The 20,865-nt window shown below is 36.8% G+C and overlaps 1 protein-coding gene across 1 annotated transcript in view; it reads left to right on the top strand.

Moving 5' to 3' along the window:
• Positions 1–13,173: 13,173 nt before the first annotated feature.
• The window catches only part of LOC150107565 (PITH domain-containing protein CG6153), a 109,173-nt gene continuing 101,481 nt past the window's right edge, over positions 13,174–20,865 (top strand). Inside the window, exon 1 of the mRNA XM_090391388.1 lies at positions 13,174–13,408. Within this exon, the coding sequence (XP_090247514.1) occupies positions 13,229–13,408 (180 nt within the window). The 5' untranslated portion in view covers positions 13,174–13,228. The remainder of the gene's footprint in view (positions 13,409–20,865) is intronic.

The raw sequence follows: 20,865 nt of genomic DNA, 5'->3' as shown, positions 1-20,865 counted from the left end.
ACTGACAAATAGCTGAAGTACTGAGAGAGTATGTTGTTGGAATATACCAACTATGCAGTGATATTGCAATGCCAGGTGTGCCATTGACTTATAGGAGAATGGATGATGAAGAAATGGAGGCGGCTAAAATATTGCAGAACCTCAATATGGACACAGCCATGGGATTAGATGGCATATGGGCCTTCATATCACCAGAATACACAAGGGAATTATCTGTTCATCAGACCAAGCTGTTTAATTTGAGCCTCAGTACTCGAAATATGCAATGGAATGAAAAAAAAAGGGCAAACTTTCGGTTAATTTCTGCATTATGTGTATTCTATAAATATTTCCATGGCAAACGTTCATCTGAAATAGCATAAATAATCCTCCACTAATTATTAAGTCCGTTGGAACACTTGCAGCTGTCCCACAACATCTCTTCGCTGTACTCCTTGAAACCTACAGAACAACTTTCTTTCCTCTTCTTTCATCCTTTCTACTGCTGTATTGTGGAACAATCTTCCACCTGTTGTATTTTCCAAGGAATACACTTTATACAGGCTTTTAAATCAAATGTAAACAAGTTTCTCCTTTCCTAACCCATTACCCCATACACGGTACAAACGTACTACATGTTGATTAACCAACCTCTCATGTACGAGGATGGTCTGAAAAGTTCTCGGCCTAATTATAAAAAAACGAATTTATAATTTCAAAAGTATTTTTATTTTTCAACATAATCTTTCTTAAGACTAATAGATTTATTCCAGAGATGCTCCATCGCCATTATCCTGTTCCTGTAGTGGTTCTCAGAAAGATCTGAAAAATATCCCTCTACAGCTGCAATCACCTCTTGATTCGAAGAAAAACGCTGATCAGTGAGGAAGAGTTTTCATTTTGGGAACAGACAGAAGTTACAGGGAGCCAAACCTGGGGAATAGGATGGATGTTCCAACAATTCATAGCGCAGATCCCTTAGTTTCCCATTGCCAAAACACCTTTGTGGGCAGGTGCATTGTCCTGATGAAAGATTATTTGTTTCCTCTGCAAACCGAGTTTTTTCTCACGATTTTTTTCGTCTAGTCTGGTTAAAAGATCCGAATAATATTCCCCTGTTATTGTTTTACCCTTTTCAAGATAATTAATAAATAAAATGTTTTTAGCATCCCAAAACACCGACCCTGTGACCTTTCCTGCTGATGGAACCGACTTTGTCTCTTTCGCGCTGAACAACCAGCTTCTGTCCACTGTTTTGACTGCTGTTTGGACTCTGGTGTGTAATAATGAATCTAAGTCTCATCCATAGTAAAAATTGATGCACAAAATCAGTTTTATTCTTGTTAAAACGCTCCAAGCACTGTTCAGAGATTTTCATGTGAGTGCGTTTTTGAACTGCTGTGAGCAAGCGCAGCACCTATCTTGCGCAAATATTTTTCATTTGCAATTCTTCATGCAAAATATATCTTACACGTTCTTTTGAAATGCCTATAGCCATCCTCAGCAATTTCATGCACTGTGATTCTTCGGTCATCCAATACCATATCGTGCACTTGATCAATGATTTCTGGTGTTGTTACACTTTTTGGACGCCGTTCGTATGGATCATTTTCAAGGCTGGTACAGCCACGTTTAAACTCGGCAGCCCATTTCTTAATTGTCGAAAACGAAGGGGAAGAGTGCTCATAAACGTTTATGAACTTCGAATGAATTTCTTTTCGTGTTAAACCTTCTTTTACAAAGGATTTTATAACCGCGACACTCAATTTAATCCATTTCAAGGGATACAGACAACACTTTTGCTTCAGACAGTTGTATAAACAAACTATTCGATAGAATGAATTGCAATTTCACCTGGATGCTTATGACAGATGTACGAACTTAGAAAAAAAAATCTTGCCGATAGTGTTGCCATATATGCTCGAGGCCTAGAATCTGTTTGTTCAACATAAAACTCCCATTACATAAAAGAGGCCCCAAGACAGAAGTAGCAAATTATAGGCGAATCAACATCTCAGGAGTGGTGGTTAAGGTATTGGAGAAATTGATGAAAGATAGAATTCAGGAATGGGTGAATAGGAATATGACATTCTATAAGGGATAACATGAGTTTGTGAAGGATAGGTCTTGCCTTAGTAATTTGCTTACTTTTTATAATCAAGTGACAATGGAGTTGAATAAGGGAAATGGCTACTCAGTGATATTTCTACACTTTGCAAAAAGCATTTGACAAGATTCTACATAGAACTCTATCGCATAAATTGGGGCAAATGGGAATGGATATGAATCTGGTGATTTGGATATGAGGTTGGCTGATGGATAAATATCAAAGAGGTTTATGGAGTTGAGTAGAGGAGAAATTAAGTGACTTGGTGGTGTATCACAGAGCCCAGTGCTTGGTCCTCTGTTGTTTAATTTATACATCAGTGATATAGGAATGATGTCATAGGAAATATCCAGTTGTTTGCTGACGATGCTGAACTGGGAAGAGCAATGGAGATAATATTGATGATGATGCACAGATCCAGCAAAAGGACTTAGACCAGCAGTAAAGGCAAGGTAAATGGCTGCTGTTCAAGTATAAGCTGCTGCACTTTGGTAAGAGATCAGAAGCTGTGTACTATATTGATGGAACTGAACTGCAAGAAACTGATGAGACCAGGGACTTGGATGTGATCGTGATCAAAAAGTTGAACTTTAGAGGGCATATTGTGAAGGAAACCAAAACAGCGCATCAGATTATCTGGTTGTTGAAGAACACACATACTAACAAGTAGAGATAGTGAGGTTACTGTTCCGCTATATAAGGCTTTAATAAGGACACATCTGGACTCCCTGATTCCGTGGTGATGAAGAAGTTGTGGAAAGGATCCAGAGGCGAGCAACAAAGATTATAGTAGGTCTGTGGAATACTGCTTATTAGAAGAGATTAATGGTCTGTAGACTTCAAAAATTAGCTGTTAGAAGAAAAAGAGGAGACATGATAAAATCATTTAAGTTATTAAAGGGATTTTGTAGGATTGACACCGAAGACTTTTTCAGTACATAGTAAGAAGGGAGAGAACAAGTGGTCAGCAGTGAAGGATGTATAAGAGTGTGGCTAGCAAGGGTGTTAGGAGTAGTAGCATCAGTGGTGGCCGGTGAAAATTTTCAGTGGGGGATGCTGCATATACAAAATAAAAAAATTCTTTTTTTTCCTAATCAGTAACCAATTGATTAATAAATAAATTTACATATTAAAAAATTGCTTTATTAAAAATATTTCACCCTCACCACGAACAAATACTCATAATAAAAGTTCGTATCGCACAGAAATAACGCGCAAGCATAGGATTTATCTGTAAGTGACACTGCCCAAACGAGCAGTGTCGGAATAACTTGTAATGCAAAAGAATATCGGTGAGTCTAGCTGCAATTGGCCGATCGTGATAATTCCGACACTGTGTTAAATCGCAGTGCATTTGTTTCGTAATTTAAAGCGTTAATCGAACAATTTCAATTATTATCTATTCATTCAATGTCAAAACATAAGCTGCAACCTTTAACATGTTGTATTGTATTTATATAATGTTGTAAGCATTATTATTATTTATAAACACAAGCAACATTTAATGGTTTCGTTTTTTCCTTGGAGGTGCTGCAGTGTCGCATTGCTTATGTACAAGCCGCCGCTGAGTAACATGGTAGTGAATGGGTTGTCAGAGGTGGTTGAGTGTGCTTCGTCAGTGAATGAGTATGATGGTATTGTATTAATGGCTAGTGTGCGATTATAAAAAAAAAAAAATGGAGATTCCTGCAAAACAAGTGTTCTTTGTCAGGTTGGCAGGAAAAAGACCCAGAGGAAGGCCAAGATATAGGTGGATTGATACAGTAAAAAGTGCCTTAGAAGATAGAAATATAGGATCTGATAATGTTGAAGTCTTGACAGGTACAGACTGATTTGGAGGAAAATTGTAGATAGGAAGTTAGTAATGGTGTAAGTTTTTCATGTGGTGCTATTTCATATCCTGTACACCCCTTGAAGGTACATGTCAGGAATTTGATGATGATGATGATGATAATTATTATAATTTATTATTATTCTTATAGTCTAGCAGCTCAAGAACAGGCAATACGAACTAATGCAATGAAAACAAAAACTTTGAACATCAATAATAACCGCAAATGCAGATTATGTGATCAGAGAGATGAGACTGTGGAACATATAATCAGTGCCTGCACCAAGATAGCTCAAACTGACTATAAATACAGCCATGTTCAAGTGGCCAAAATAATTCATTGGCATGATGCAAAAAATATGGCTTTCCAACTTCTGATAACTGGTGGCTGCATAAAATGGAGAGAGTATTGGAAAACGAAACCGCAAAAATTCTCTGGAACTTTAGAATACAAACTGATTGGCATTTGGAACACAATAGACCTGACATCACAATTATCGAACACTGACAGCTTTGGATTATTGATATCGCTGTACCCTGTAATAACAACATTAACAACAAAGAACTGAAAAAAAAATACTAAATATCGAGATCTGGCAATCGAAGTTGGCCAACTGTGGCTTAAACACACCAAAGTCATCCCAAGTTATTGGTACACTTGGTGCAATTTCAGTGAGGCCCGTGTAGCTCAGTGAAAGTGGCGCTTGGGTCCTCTGCGCTTGGTCGCTCGAAGTCAGACTTAAATTCAAGTCTAGTTCTAAGCCTTTCTTCGACCGATTCCCGAGTTAATCAATCTCTGGCAAGGGCAAGCGGTTTTTTCCTCCCGGAAACTCGGGTTTTTTTATCCCCTAAATTCAAGAAAATCGACCGTAGTACCCACATTATTTCAGACAGTAACAAATCTTGTTAGGGTTAAGTACCAAGAGATGGCAGCACTCGTTTGCCAGCCTCTTCATCGGTGGCTGCTATAATTAGTGATAGACATGGGCCAGCTATCAACTGCCCCACTCAGTCTCCAAAAGCTAGATATGGTATAAAGGCCTTACCTACTCCCTATAAGGGAATAAAAGGCGTTAGCTGATTTATTTTATTATTTATTGGTGCAATTGCAAAGAAGCTATCCAACTATTTACAGCAATTAAACATCAAGGCCTAACAAGAGAATCACTATCTTTTGTTACAATGACTGAACACTTTGTGTCCCCCATCAACAACGTGTAAGAATGCACGTAATTTTAACGTGCGTGATTACATTCGCTGCAGCATGTGCAAAATGTATGGCCTTCGCAGAACGAGAGATTTTTGGAAAGAGAATGATACTGGGGTACATGTTTGTCTAAAGTGTTTCGTAAACGAATGTAATAACTGTGAAGAGAGTAAGATGAGTGATGGTGACTTGAAAGGCAAAATGCGTGATAATGTGATTGTGTGATAACGCTGTAGAAAATGAAGATATATGATCAGATGATAATGGAAAAGAGTATGCACTTACTTGTGGTCTTCACAGAACGAAACGTGAGATTGAGTATCCGAGAAATGCCTGTGCAGGATGATATGACAAGAAAGCGGAAGAGAAGGGAGAGAAAGCACAGCATAAAAGAACGCAAGCACGAAAATAAAGATCGGATTTTGTATAGTGATTCATTAATACGAAGTGTCCTTGATGAGAGTGTGACGAAATCGTGTTTTCCTGGAGCTAAGATTAAGGATGTCAGTGATGCTGTAAGGATACAGAGAGTAAAGGTGAAAGTAATGTTTATTTTGGCTGGCAGTGCCAGTCAGCCTGGCACAAATGATTTAGTAGGTGAAAAGTGCGGTATGCGAGAATATCTGAAAGAGTTGATAATACATGAGAAAAAGAAGAGTGAGAAAGTAAAAGTTGGGAGTCTGTTGCCACCGTATGATAGAGGTAAACTGAAATGGAGAGAGAGAGAGAGAGAGAGAGAGAAAGAGAGCTATGATTGCGAATGAGTTAGTGGGCAGATTGTGCAGGACAAAAGGTGTGGGGTTTGTTTGATGGAAGGAACGATTTTAAAAGGGCTGAATAGCTTGCATCTTAATGGATTTGGTGTCAGGAGTCTTGAGAAAGTTTTGTTCAGTGAGAGTTCGGAAGTACAAAATTAATGAAACTAAAATGTTTAAGGGGGATGCAGGTGAGGGTTGGTAAAGTCAACCTAGAAGTTATAAGTGGGAGAGTGATCACATAATGCAATATGTTGCACTCGAGGTTAGCTTTAGTTCGCTAAGTAACGCAGGGTTGAAGAGTTTTTGGCATTAGTTAGCACAACTTGGCCAAAAGTAATAGGCATTAGAGAAATGTGGTTAACCAAGGATGGTATGGTTATAGTAATAGAATGCAAAGGATATAATGTTTTCAGAGAGGACAGAAGGAACAAAACGGGGAAGGTTGTAATGATAGCAGAGGAATTAAAGCCAAAAAAAAAGTAGAAGTATAACAGGAGAACAGTGATTCAGAGGGCAGTTCATTTGAGGCTAGCTGGTGTGAGATAGAGGCCAACAGGACTAAATCTGTAATTGGCTGCTGCTATAATCCATGGGGGGGGGGGAAAGAATGCCGATGCCATGCACTCGCAAATTAGCACGATAAGTGCAGGTCGAATAATTATTATAGGGGATTTCAACTATGTGGGAATAGATTGGGAGAAGAAGTGGTCGCAAGCAGAGAAGGAAATGAAATTTATAGAGGTCTTGATAGATAATTACCTGAAGGAATATGTAATGGAAGGACACGCGGTTCAAGAGTGTGTTGGATCTGATGATCGCATCAGAAAACTTAACACTAACCAATCTAGTTAAACTGCCTTCGCTTCAGCACAAAGTGTCTTGACCTGGGAGATTACCAGATATGCAGGATATCTGGTGATCTCCCAGGTAATAAGTTTTCCATATGACAAGCGATTATGAGAAGCTGAGTAGGAGAAGAAGACAGCTTCAGCAGAGCAATGGCATAGGAATTTGGAGGGGAGGAATAATGTTGGTACATGGGAGGTGATCAAGAGATGTTTGAGAAAGCAGTATCTGAATGTATACCTAAAGCCAGAAGAATAAATTAGGCAGAGTTAGACGATGAATAACTTAATTAAGAAGGATTTGTACACACAAAAAATTGTGGAGGATTATAAAGAAACATATAATCAGCATGCTTATGAGCATATAAGGCAAGAAGGGTGACAATATGATAAGAAAGGCCAAAGCTAATTTTGAGAGAAAGCTAGCAGATGAGGCCAAACGAAATCCTAAGAAATTCTTTCTCTATGTGGCAAGTGACAGGAGGAATGACTATGGAAGGATGACTTTAAAAAAAAGTGCTGGTGGTGGAAGATAACTGACAAATAGCTGAAGTACTGAGAGAGTATGTTGTTGGAATATACCAACTATGCAGTGATATTGCAATGCCAGGTGTGCCATTGACTTATAGGAGAATGGATGATGAAGAAATGGAGGCGGCTAAAATATTGCAGAACCTCAATATGGACACAGCCATGGGATTAGATGGCATATGGGCCTTCATATCACCAGAATACACAAGGGAATTATCTGTTCATCAGACCAAGCTGTTTAATTTGAGCCTCAGTACTCGAAATATGCAATGGAATGAAAAAAAAAGGGCAAACTTTCGGTTAATTTCTGCATTATGTGTATTCTATAAATATTTCCATGGCAAACGTTCATCTGAAATAGCATAAATAATCCTCCACTAATTATTAAGTCCGTTGGAACACTTGCAGCTGTCCCACAACATCTCTTCGCTGTACTCCTTGAAACCTACAGAACAACTTTCTTTCCTCTTCTTTCATCCTTTCTACTGCTGTATTGTGGAACAATCTTCCACCTGTTGTATTTTCCAAGGAATACACTTTATACAGGCTTTTAAATCAAATGTAAACAAGTTTCTCCTTTCCTAACCCATTACCCCATACACGGTACAAACGTACTACATGTTGATTAACCAACCTCTCATGTACGAGGATGGTCTGAAAAGTTCTCGGCCTAATTATAAAAAAACGAATTTATAATTTCAAAAGTATTTTTATTTTTCAACATAATCTTTCTTAAGACTAATAGATTTATTCCAGAGATGCTCCATCGCCATTATCCTGTTCCTGTAGTGGTTCTCAGAAAGATCTGAAAAATATCCCTCTACAGCTGCAATCACCTCTTGATTCGAAGAAAAACGCTGATCAGTGAGGAAGAGTTTTCATTTTGGGAACAGACAGAAGTTACAGGGAGCCAAACCTGGGGAATAGGATGGATGTTCCAACAATTCATAGCGCAGATCCCTTAGTTTCCCATTGCCAAAACACCTTTGTGGGCAGGTGCATTGTCCTGATGAAAGATTATTTGTTTCCTCTGCAAACCGAGTTTTTTCTCACGATTTTTTTCGTCTAGTCTGGTTAAAAGATCCGAATAATATTCCCCTGTTATTGTTTTACCCTTTTCAAGATAATTAATAAATAAAATGTTTTTAGCATCCCAAAACACCGACCCTGTGACCTTTCCTGCTGATGGAACCGACTTTGTCTCTTTCGCGCTGAACAACCAGCTTCTGTCCACTGTTTTGACTGCTGTTTGGACTCTGGTGTGTAATAATGAATCTAAGTCTCATCCATAGTAAAAATTGATGCACAAAATCAGTTTTATTCTTGTTAAAACGCTCCAAGCACTGTTCAGAGATTTTCATGTGAGTGCGTTTTTGAACTGCTGTGAGCAAGCGCAGCACCTATCTTGCGCAAATATTTTTCATTTGCAATTCTTCATGCAAAATATATCTTACACGTTCTTTTGAAATGCCTATAGCCATCCTCAGCAATTTCATGCACTGTGATTCTTCGGTCATCCAATACCATATCGTGCACTTGATCAATGATTTCTGGTGTTGTTACACTTTTTGGACGCCGTTCGTATGGATCATTTTCAAGGCTGGTACAGCCACGTTTAAACTCGGCAGCCCATTTCTTAATTGTCGAAAACGAAGGGGAAGAGTGCTCATAAACGTTTATGAACTTCGAATGAATTTCTTTTCGTGTTAAACCTTCTTTTACAAAGGATTTTATAACCGCGACACTCAATTTAATCCATTTCAAGGGATACAGACAACACTTTTGCTTCAGACAGTTGTATAAACAAACTATTCGATAGAATGAATTGCAATTTCACCTGGATGCTTATGACAGATGTACGAACTTAGAAAAAAAAATCTTGCCGATAGTGTTGCCATATATGCTCGAGGCCTAGAATCTGTTTGTTCAACATAAAACTCCCATTACATAAAAGAGGCCCCAAGACAGAAGTAGCAAATTATAGGCGAATCAACATCTCAGGAGTGGTGGTTAAGGTATTGGAGAAATTGATGAAAGATAGAATTCAGGAATGGGTGAATAGGAATATGACATTCTATAAGGGATAACATGAGTTTGTGAAGGATAGGTCTTGCCTTAGTAATTTGCTTACTTTTTATAATCAAGTGACATTGGAGTTGAATAAGGGAAATGGCTACTCAGTGATATTTCTACACTTTGCAAAAAGCATTTGACAAGATTCTACATAGAACTCTATCGCATAAATTGGGGAAAATGGGAATGGATATGAATCTGGTGATTTGGATATGAGGTTGGCTGATGGATAAATATCAAAGAGGTTTATGGAGTTGAGTAGAGGAGAAATTAAGTGACTTGGTGGTGTATCACAGAGCCCAGTGCTTGGTCCTCTGTTGTTTAATTTATACATCAGTGATATAGGAATGATGTCATAGGAAATATCCAGTTGTTTGCTGACGATGCTGAACTGGGAAGAGCAATGGAGATAATATTGATGATGATGCACAGATCCAGCAAAAGGACTTAGACCAGCAGTAAAGGCAAGGTAAATGGCTGCTGTTCAAGTATAAGCTGCTGCACTTTGGTAAGAGATCAGAAGCTGTGTACTATATTGATGGAACTGAACTGCAAGAAACTGATGAGACCAGGGACTTGGATGTGATCGTGATCAAAAAGTTGAACTTTAGAGGGCATATTGTGAAGGAAACCAAAACAGCGCATCAGATTATCTGGTTGTTGAAGAACACACATACTAACAAGTAGAGATAGTGAGGTTACTGTTCCGCTATATAAGGCTTTAATAAGGACACATCTGGACTCCCTGATTCCGTGGTGATGAAGAAGTTGTGGAAAGGATCCAGAGGCGAGCAACAAAGATTATAGTAGGTCTGTGGAATACTGCTTATTAGAAGAGATTAATGGTCTGTAGACTTCAAAAATTAGCTGTTAGAAGAAAAAGAGGAGACATGATAAAATCATTTAAGTTATTAAAGGGATTTTGTAGGATTGACACCGAAGACTTTTTCAGTACATAGTAAGAAGGGAGAGAACAAGTGGTCAGCAGTGAAGGATGTATAAGAGTGTGGCTAGCAAGGGTGTTAGGAGTAGTAGCATCAGTGGTGGCCGGTGAAAATTTTCAGTGGGGGATGCTGCATATACAAAATAAAAAAATTCTTTTTTTTCCTAATCAGTAACCAATTGATTAATAAATAAATTTACATATTAAAAAATTGCTTTATTAAAAATATTTCACCCTCACCACGAACAAATACTCATAATAAAAGTTCGTATCGCACAGAAATAACGCGCAAGCATAGGATTTATCTGTAAGTGACACTGCCCAAACGAGCAGTGTCGGAATAACTTGTAATGCAAAAGAATATCGGTGAGTCTAGCTGCAATTGGCCGATCGTGATAATTCCGACACTGTGTTAAATCGCAGTGCATTTGTTTCGTAATTTAAAGCGTTAATCGAACAATTTCAATTATTATCTATTCATTCAATGTCAAAACATAAGCTGCAACCTTTAACATGTTGTATTGTATTTATATAATGTTGTAAGCATTATTATTATTTATAAACACAAGCAACATTTAATGGTTTCGTTTTTTCCTTGGAGGTGCTGCAGTGTCGCATTGCTTATGTACAAGCCGCCGCTGAGTAACATGGTAGTGAATGGGTTGTCAGAGGTGGTTGAGTGTGCTTCGTCAGTGAATGAGTATGATGGTATTGTATTAATGGCTAGTGTGCGATTATAAAAAAAAAAAAATGGAGATTCCTGCAAAACAAGTGTTCTTTGTCAGGTTGGCAGGAAAAAGACCCAGAGGAAGGCCAAGATATAGGTGGATTGATACAGTAAAAAGTGCCTTAGAAGATAGAAATATAGGATCTGATAATGTTGAAGTCTTGACAGGTACAGACTGATTTGGAGGAAAATTGTAGATAGGAAGTTAGTAATGGTGTAAGTTTTTCATGTGGTGCTATTTCATATCCTGTACACCCCTTGAAGGTACATGTCAGGAATTTGATGATGATGATGATGATAATTATTATAATTTATTATTATTCTTATAGTCTAGCAGCTCAAGAACAGGCAATACGAACTAATGCAATGAAAACAAAAACTTTGAACATCAATAATAACCGCAAATGCAGATTATGTGATCAGAGAGATGAGACTGTGGAACATATAATCAGTGCCTGCACCAAGATAGCTCAAACTGACTATAAATACAGCCATGTTCAAGTGGCCAAAATAATTCATTGGCATGATGCAAAAAATATGGCTTTCCAACTTCTGATAACTGGTGGCTGCATAAAATGGAGAGAGTATTGGAAAACGAAACCGCAAAAATTCTCTGGAACTTTAGAATACAAACTGATTGGCATTTGGAACACAATAGACCTGACATCACAATTATCGAACACTGACAGCTTTGGATTATTGATATCGCTGTACCCTGTAATAACAACATTAACAACAAAGAACTGAAAAAAAAATACTAAATATCGAGATCTGGCAATCGAAGTTGGCCAACTGTGGCTTAAACACACCAAAGTCATCCCAAGTTATTGGTACACTTGGTGCAATTTCAGTGAGGCCCGTGTAGCTCAGTGAAAGTGGCGCTTGGGTCCTCTGCGCTTGGTCGCTCGAAGTCAGACTTAAATTCAAGTCTAGTTCTAAGCCTTTCTTCGACCGATTCCCGAGTTAATCAATCTCTGGCAAGGGCAAGCGGTTTTTTCCTCCCGGAAACTCGGGTTTTTTTATCCCCTAAATTCAAGAAAATCGACCGTAGTACCCACATTATTTCAGACAGTAACAAATCTTGTTAGGGTTAAGTACCAAGAGATGGCAGCACTCGTTTGCCAGCCTCTTCATCGGTGGCTGCTATAATTAGTGATAGACATGGGCCAGCTATCAACTGCCCCACTCAGTCTCCAAAAGCTAGATATGGTATAAAGGCCTTACCTACTCCCTATAAGGGAATAAAAGGCGTTAGCTGATTTATTTTATTATTTATTGGTGCAATTGCAAAGAAGCTATCCAACTATTTACAGCAATTAAACATCAATGAAGTGATCCCATATGATCTGCAAAAACAGCATTACTTGGAACAGTCCATATTTTACGACGCTATCTGACAGACTATTCTTAGATTCTTGGGTAGAATCTGAATTGTTCTGTATCACCAGTGAAATTGTTGTTTAAATCAAGGCTTCCCAAACTGTGGACTGCGGCCCCTTGAGGGCCGTAAGTTTTGTTGAGTGGGGGCCGTGAAATAACGAAAACAATTTTAAAATGTTTTAAGACTAAGTAGATTTTTTTTAATCTTAAAAGAAACGTATTTAATTTTTATAATTCATTTTTTTTTGTTATTTTTTATATTTTAATGAAAAAAATCACACATTGGTGTTGGTTCACAAATTTTGCTTTATTTTGCTTCCTACGTATTTCGGCGCGTAATGAATATTAGTAAATATATGCTTATTCATATAAGTTTTATTTCAAAAGTATTGATAAGAAACACTTACAAACGCAAAATCTTGAATATAAATTGTATTCAATATAAATATAATGATATATGTGTGTATTACGATTTTTTTTTTTTTTTTTGGACTGTGGCCGTGAAATATTTTAATTTTCCAAAGGGGACTTTACATCCATATCAAAACAAGATATCATTTAAAGCACTGGTTTAAATGATATCTTGTTTTGACTGTGTATCAATTATGTGAATGATAATAATAATTGTTTTAACCCCCCCTTCTCCCCACACATTAACAAGCTTTCGATACTAACTTTAATACAATAATGTTTTTCGTAATAAATTAGAATACTGTACTTACAATTATGCGCTTAGTTTCTCATAGATGGTGCTGTTTTGCCAAAAGCTTTCAAATTGTAGTGTGCCGTCTGGTAGCATAAGCTTATCTCAGTGAACAAGCAGCAAGCCCAGATTAATATTTTATTTATGGCTGGTCATAAGCATTGTTGTGGTAAATCAGAAGGAGAAAATCCTGCAGAACTTGGCATTCACTACAGTCTGTACACAAAAATTGACTTAGATCGTGTAGAATGTTTAAATGAGCAAGTAGAGGGATCTGGAAAACTGGTTTTTAAAGCATGGGAAAATCGACTGGATCTCTCTAAGGTTTGTTTTTCATAATAGTTGAAAAGTAATGTGTGGTAAAGGGAGGTTTGGTGGAATTATAAATTCCCAATTGGGAACTCAGCTACTATATACACAGTAGCGCTATAATAATTGTTATCATAGGACTTCCATGGGGACAAGTTACTTTTCGCTTAACGAGGAATACTTGTAATTTATTACACTACATTATTGATTTGAAAGATTTGTTATAGTTAATTTTTTTTTTTTTTCAGATTGAGTACACTGACAAGAAGCATTTACTAAAGGCACAATAAAAGTTAGTATCACTGCTGTATTTGGTTAAACTCAGCTCGAAATAGTGCACCCTGCGCTTATTAGCTACGTATTCCTATAATAATTATAATGCTGACGAAAGGCGTTGTCGTTATTATGATGTCATGAAAAATTGGCATGTCAATCAGTATGACTTTTAATCCCGGAAGATAAATTTGTTCGTGAATATATAATAATTTATTAGCATCAGACTTCCATTGAACTAAAAGATTTATTGCAGGAAGTCTACACTCTCATGCAAAAAAAAAAAAAAAAAACATCAAACTATTCCTTAAATCTATATTAATGGTTTCTTCATTCACCACAGTTTCAAGCAGTGCATTCTGCTCACACCACTTTTCATGCAAAGAACATGCTCCTCGCTACCTTGCTTACACCCTCTTTATATAACTTCTAGGAATGGCTTCTTATTCTACCCTTGCCTCCCTCTACTCTGTGAAAATGTGGTGAGTGAATAAATGTAAATCTGGTAACAATTCCTCACCAACTTATACATCTCAATCATATTTCCTCTTCAATTCATAATGTTTTACAAGTTGCATTCCTTTAATCTATTCTTGTATCTGCAGAAATAGTCCTCAGCACTGTCAAAAATGGTTTTAATATTACTTATTTTAAATATTAATTTCTAGCATGCTGCAACTGATTTTAATTGGTATTACGATTGTTGTTTGTATCTTGTATTTGTTCTTTGATTTGCTTGTTGTTTCTACACACTGATGACGATCTGTTATATTCAGTATGAAATATTTGTACTTTTATTAAAGCTTATTACTGTGGTTATCTTGTAATTTTGTTGTTTTATAGGCATCATTGACATACATTTGTATGTTAATGATGCCAAGACAGGCTTAACTGGAGATAGGCAGCTGATGATGAAAAGCTGGGAAACACTATGATGTGTGGTCTTGTAGACTATGTCAATGGGCAAGTAAGTAGCACTATCAGTTTAATGTTGCAAAGTGTATGGTCTTGAACTTAGATAAGTAAGGTTGGGAAGCAGAATAGACAGTTAATGAGAAAATTTTGAAGTGGAAGAGATGAGATATATATGGGAGTGATAGTGGACAAAGACTTGAAGTTTAGGTATAGTCTAAATTGTAAGAACACTGCTGAAATTGTAAGAACATCACAATTGATAATATCAATAATAAGAAGGACCTTCACATACAGAATCTTCACCCTCTTTATATAACTTCTAGGAATGGCTTCTTATTCTACCCTTGCCTCCCTCTACTCTGTGAAAATGTGGTGAGTGAATAAATGTAAATCTGGTAACAATTCCTCACCAACTTATACATCTCAATCATATTTCCTCTTCAATTCATAATGTTTTACAAGTTGCATTCCTTTAATCTATTCTTGTATCACATATTCCACTACCCAACACCAATTTAGTGAACCTTCTTAACCAGGTGACCAAATTTCTACATATTAGTCTGTATGCAGCCCAATTAAGGCCTTATACAAGAGAACCATAACATTTTTGCTTCTGTATGTGAAGGTCCTTCTTATTATTGATATTATCAATTGTGATGTTCTTACAATTTCAGCAGTGTTCTTACAATTTAGACTATACCTAAACTTCAAGTCTTTGTCCACTATCACTCCCATATATATCTCATCTCTTCCACTTCAAAATTTTCTCATTAACTGTCTATTCTGCTTCCCAACCTTACTTATCTAAGTTCAAGACCATACACTTTGCAACATTAAACTGATAGTGCTACTTACTTGCCCATTGACATAGTCTGCAAGACCACACATCATAGTGTTTCCCAGCTTTTCATCATCAGCTGCCTATCTCCAGTTAAGCCTGTCTTGGCATCATTAACATACAAATGTATGTCAATGATGCCTATAAAACAACAAAATTACAAGATAACCACAGTAATAAGCTTCAATAAAAGTACAAATATTTCATACTGAATATAACAGATCGTCATCAGTATGTAGAAACAACAAGCAAATCAAAGAACAAATACAAGATACAAACAACAATCGTAATACCAATTAAAATCAGTTGCAGCATGCTAGAAATTAATATTTAAAATAAGTAATATTAAAACCATTTTTGATAGTGCTGAGGACTATTTCTGCAGTGATGAAGATGGCAGCTGTAAGAAGAAAGTGTACGTGTACTACTAAGCATTGCTGAGACCAAAACTAGACTATGTCTAGATTTGGTGATCTGTTGCTTTTTTGGGGGGGGGGGGGTGGCAGAGAATGGTGGAGTAAATCCAAAAAAGAATAATTATGATAGCCTGATGATTGTTGAACATTGATTTAGAGCTGCAGTTGATAGAATGTAGGTTAGATAACATGGCAAATAGGAGGAAAAGAAGCAGTATGGCTGACAGTTAAAAATTGATGGGAGGAGCATATTGAATTGCTTTTTTCTTAATTCTCATATAGTAAGAGAAGTAGAGATCATTCCTGAGAGTTTCTATAAAGATATTGGCAGTAAGAGCTGGCATTAGGGAGTTTTTGCAGGATTTTGACACGCTAGAGTTTAGCATCGACATGCAAAAACTATAACAAAACAAACTTATTTTAGGTATGAGCCACACTAAAAAAAATTCATAGTATAAAGCTAGAGTTATATTAATAAATGCAAGGTGTTACACTCTTTGTGTGCAGAGATATAAGATTACATACTATATTAGTGGAGCTCTACTTCAGGAAGTGGATGAGATTCGGGATCTTGGGGTGATGATAGACAGTGAACTAAAGTTCCGAGGACATGCCACTCTGGTTGACCGAATGATTAGCATATCTGCTCTTCAGCTACGGGTTCAAATACCACCAAGGGCATGGATGTTTGATTGTCCTACTAACCAGTTACCATATGTACTGCTGAGACCTGTGTCTTGACACAGTATGACCTTTGATGTCTTTGCACCATAAAAATAATAGAAAAAAATCTGAGGGCACATTGCAAGTGTTGCAAAGACTGCACTTAATATTGCTGCTATGGTAAAAAGTACATTGACACTTAGGGATTAAGGAGGTTGTGGTACTACTTCTATATAAAGCATTGGCCTAACTAATGCCTTATGTTAATCTCAACTGCATGTGATATCAAAACTGGAGATTAACATTTCCAGTTTTGATATCAGGTTAATATTACAGTTATCCCTCCACTTACGTCCGTGATCCCCATAAGGAAAAAATAACATTTTCAACTATACTTTCAAACAAGACAAGTGAATGTAAAGTAAAAAGGTTTCTATTTAGCAACAACGTATCGTGCGCAGTGGCAATAGCAATTTAGCAGCACTTTCCCTCTGTAGTCGGCACGATCTTCAGTAATCCCTCTTGATTTTGTGTTTGAGAAATAGGCTATTTGTAAATTTATCATTAAATATTTTGTGATATTTTGTGCGACATGGCCCCTACATGCCTAAACAAAAAACCTGGTGAAGAATTACAGAAAAAGAGGCAAGTAATTGATCTTGAAAGTTAAAAGCAACATGAAGCTGGTAAGCCCATCAGTGTGATTGCACATTCGGATGGTCTCATTATACAGTGATGACCATTTCGAAAAATAAGGATCAAATTGTAGAGGCTGTGAAAGAATCTGCTAACTAAGTCTCTTCAGCATGTTGAAGGAGAAAGCAGGACCCGATTATGACTACAACTTCAACACTTCTTCTGGTTGTTTCATGAGATTTAAGCAGCATTTTGTGCTGCATAATGTAAAAATGTATGGTGAATCTGCAAGTGCCAAGGAATTTGTGGAGAAATTGGATAAATTTATTACGAAGGAAAGTTATTTTCCCTAGCAAATATTTAATATGGATGAGACCTCCTTGTGTCGGACATTCATCCACAAAAAGCTAAAATCTGTGCCTGTCTCTAAGCTTTTAAAGACCATATTATGATTCTGTTAGTGGGGTAATATGGCTGGATATTAACTGAAACCATTTGTGATATGGCACAGTGAGAATCCACGAGCCTTCAAAAACATTAGGAAGCATACTCTTCCAGTTCATTATCAGAGCAATAAGAAGTCGTGGATGACTCAAAAATGTTTGCAGATGCCTTAATCAACTGTTATGCGAGTGAAATGGTAAACTATTGTGTGAAAGAAAATGTAGAATTTAAATTTTTATTAATTCTAGATAATACTCCAAGTCATCCATCTTATATCTGTGATGTTCAAGGTCATGTTTCTCCCTCCAAACACTACTTTATTGATCCAACCGATGGATCAGAGAGTTCTTGCAGTGTTTAAAGCTTATCTACTTTTTCACAAGCCACTGAAAGAAATGATCAGACTCTTATGCAATTCTGAAAAGCATTCAATATTTATCATATTATTAAAAATATTGCTGTGGCTTTGGATGAAGTGACCTCTCAATGTATCAATGGCATATGGAAAAAAATATTAAAAAGGTTTGTGTACAATTTTGGAAGTTTTGAAAGAAATGAAACCTTTATAAATTAAGTAAAGAAATAGTGGGCCTAGCAAACAATCTTGGAGCAGTGCCATTGCATAAGAAGCTACAGGATTGAGTCATTTGTGCATCAGAAGCAGTTAGAGATTCTTTGAACAAGGCAGTATCTGACTGCATACTCAGTGTCAGGAGGATAAACCAAGTAGGGATTAAGTGGATAAGTAGCAATATAAAACAGGAGCTGCAAAAAAAAAAAAAAAAAAGCATTGGAAGGAATATAAACAAAATGATAATCAGCATGCTTCTGAGTAATAGACAAGAAGGGTAACAAGTAGGGTAAGGAAAGCTAAATCAGTTCTGAGAGAAAATTACGTAAGCAGACCAAAGTAAATTCAAAAGCATTTTTTGCTACATAGCAAGTAAGAGAAAGAATGATTATGGAAAGATAACTTTACTCAGTTGCTGAGTGATCACTTTGCAAGGGTATATCAGCCAGGTGGCTTTGCAGTTGATGCGATGACAGAGACTGATGTGAGAATTGAGGTAGATGAACTGGAGGTACTCAGTATATTGAAAAATATCAATGTGAATATTGCAGTGGGCCTGGATGGTATGTCAGCTATGAGAATGCTTGCATTCTCATGCTGACATAACATCATAATATATGTGTTATAGATATGATACAGCTGTGATATAATGTACCATCATATCACAGCTTGCATTCTCATGCTATGAGAATTCAAGCTGTAAGGCAGTGCCAATTCAAGTGAATTAGCATTGCTTCTGATGAAGTTGTTTATTCTAAGTCTCAGCTCTGGTAAGGTTCAAAGGGAGTAGAAAGAGGGTAAGATAATTCCATTTCGTAAGTTGGCTCACCATTCCAGTCACATTGAGACTTCGAAATGAGTGCTGCAAATAAATAAATAAAAATAATAAATGATACTTCGACTTTGTACGGTCATTTAAAGTTTTGCTTGAAAATATTACTTGATGTTTCTGCATTTACAGACCAATTAGTATCTCTGTAGCAGTGCTTAAAGTATTGGAAAAGTTGATTAAAAGTAAAATTCAGAAATAGGTGAATAGGAACATCATACTGTATAGGACACGTTTTTTTAAATGTTGGTGCTTCCTCAGTCATTTATTCACATTTTATAATAAGGTAACTATGGAATTGGATAAAGGAAATGGCCACACTATTATACTTCTAGACTTTAAAAGTCATTTGATAGAATACCCCCATGGAAAATTATTACATAAGTTGGAGCAAATGGGAATGGATATGAGCTTGGTGGCATGGATAGATCTGGCGACTGATAGACATCAGAAGATGGTGTGTGTGTGGTGGATGGGATCAAGGCAAATGAGGGTGACCAGGGCTTTGTGCTAGGATCACTACTTTTTATCATATTAGTGATATAGTGGAAGATTTCAGGGGAGTTATTCAGTTGTTTGACTATGATGCAAAACTGGGGAGGGCAATGTTTGATAAAGGTGATGTAGCTATCTTGCAAGATGGATTTAAATAAATTGACATTATGGGAAGAGAATGTCAGTTTAATGTTGTAAAATGTATGGTTGTGAACTTCAGGATGAAACTTTATACAAGGTAAACAAGGTTACATACTTCATATCATATTGATGGTACTAGATTACAGGAAATTGATGAAGCTAGAGATCTGGGAGTGATAGTGGATAGAGAGATTTGAAATTCCAAGTATGTATTGCAAGAGTTGGCAGAATAGCTCAGAGTATTACTTGGATGTTGAAGAACACATTGACAAGTAAAGATAGAAAAATTATTATCCCTATTTATAAGGCTATGATTTGGCCACATGTTGACTACTGTGCACAGATTTGGTCACAGGTTCTAGTGGACTGGATGTGGTAGAGAGCATTCAGAGATAAGCTTGTGACAGATCTGTGGAATGTTTCCCTATGAAAATAGATTGAAAATGTGTGTATTGCAGAGTTTAGCAGACAGGCAGAGGAGAGGAGATATGATAGAAACTTAAGTTACTAAAGGGATTCTATAAGATTGACATAAAAGAAAATTTTCGGTACATGAGGAGTAGGGGGTAAACAAGGGATCCTACTTGGAAGGTGTCTGAGAGCGTGATTAACAAGGGTGTGTGGACTAGGTTCTTTACTTGGGGAGTGGAGAATGAGTGGAATGGATTGCCAGAGGTGGTTGTGAACACCCCAACAGTGAATAAGTTTAAGGAGATGTACGATAGGCATTGTGTTAATAGATAGTGTGTGTCTCCCATGATGAGTCTTTTGACTTCATAGAGTACCTATATAATTAATAATAATACAGCAATCCCTCGATTAGTGTGCCTAATGCATTCTTTAAAACAGGCGCATTAATCGAAAACACACTAATCGAATATAATAACCTATGGGAAAATGTATAATTCGTTCCTCAGATTTCTTTCTTGACCCTTAATTTTGTTTATAAAAGAATTAGGGTATGTCTCAGGGCCTAGTTAGAGGAAAACCATGAAGCTGAAAGACAATAAAACATATTCAGAATATAAATTTATTATTCTGCTTCTTAACAAAGAATTGAGCTAACGTAATTTGGTGGGAATTCTGTTTCTTTTTTTCATACAACTGACTGTATGACCCTATTGCCTATTCTGCAAATTTTACTGGTTCTCTCTTCACCAAGGTCAGTCTCTAAGTATTGCTGCTTAAAAACTTCTATTGTACAAAAACTGTTTTCAAATTGAACAATACAACCTTTTGTATTGTTAAATT

Source organism: Typopeltis vanoorti, chromosome 4 (assembly GCF_054136105.1).
Source record: "Typopeltis vanoorti isolate ZY-2024b chromosome 4, IOZ_Tvanoo_1.0, whole genome shotgun sequence".
Lineage (NCBI taxonomy): Eukaryota > Metazoa > Arthropoda > Arachnida > Uropygi > Thelyphonidae > Typopeltis > Typopeltis vanoorti.
This window is presented reverse-complemented; position numbering and strand designations above follow the sequence as displayed.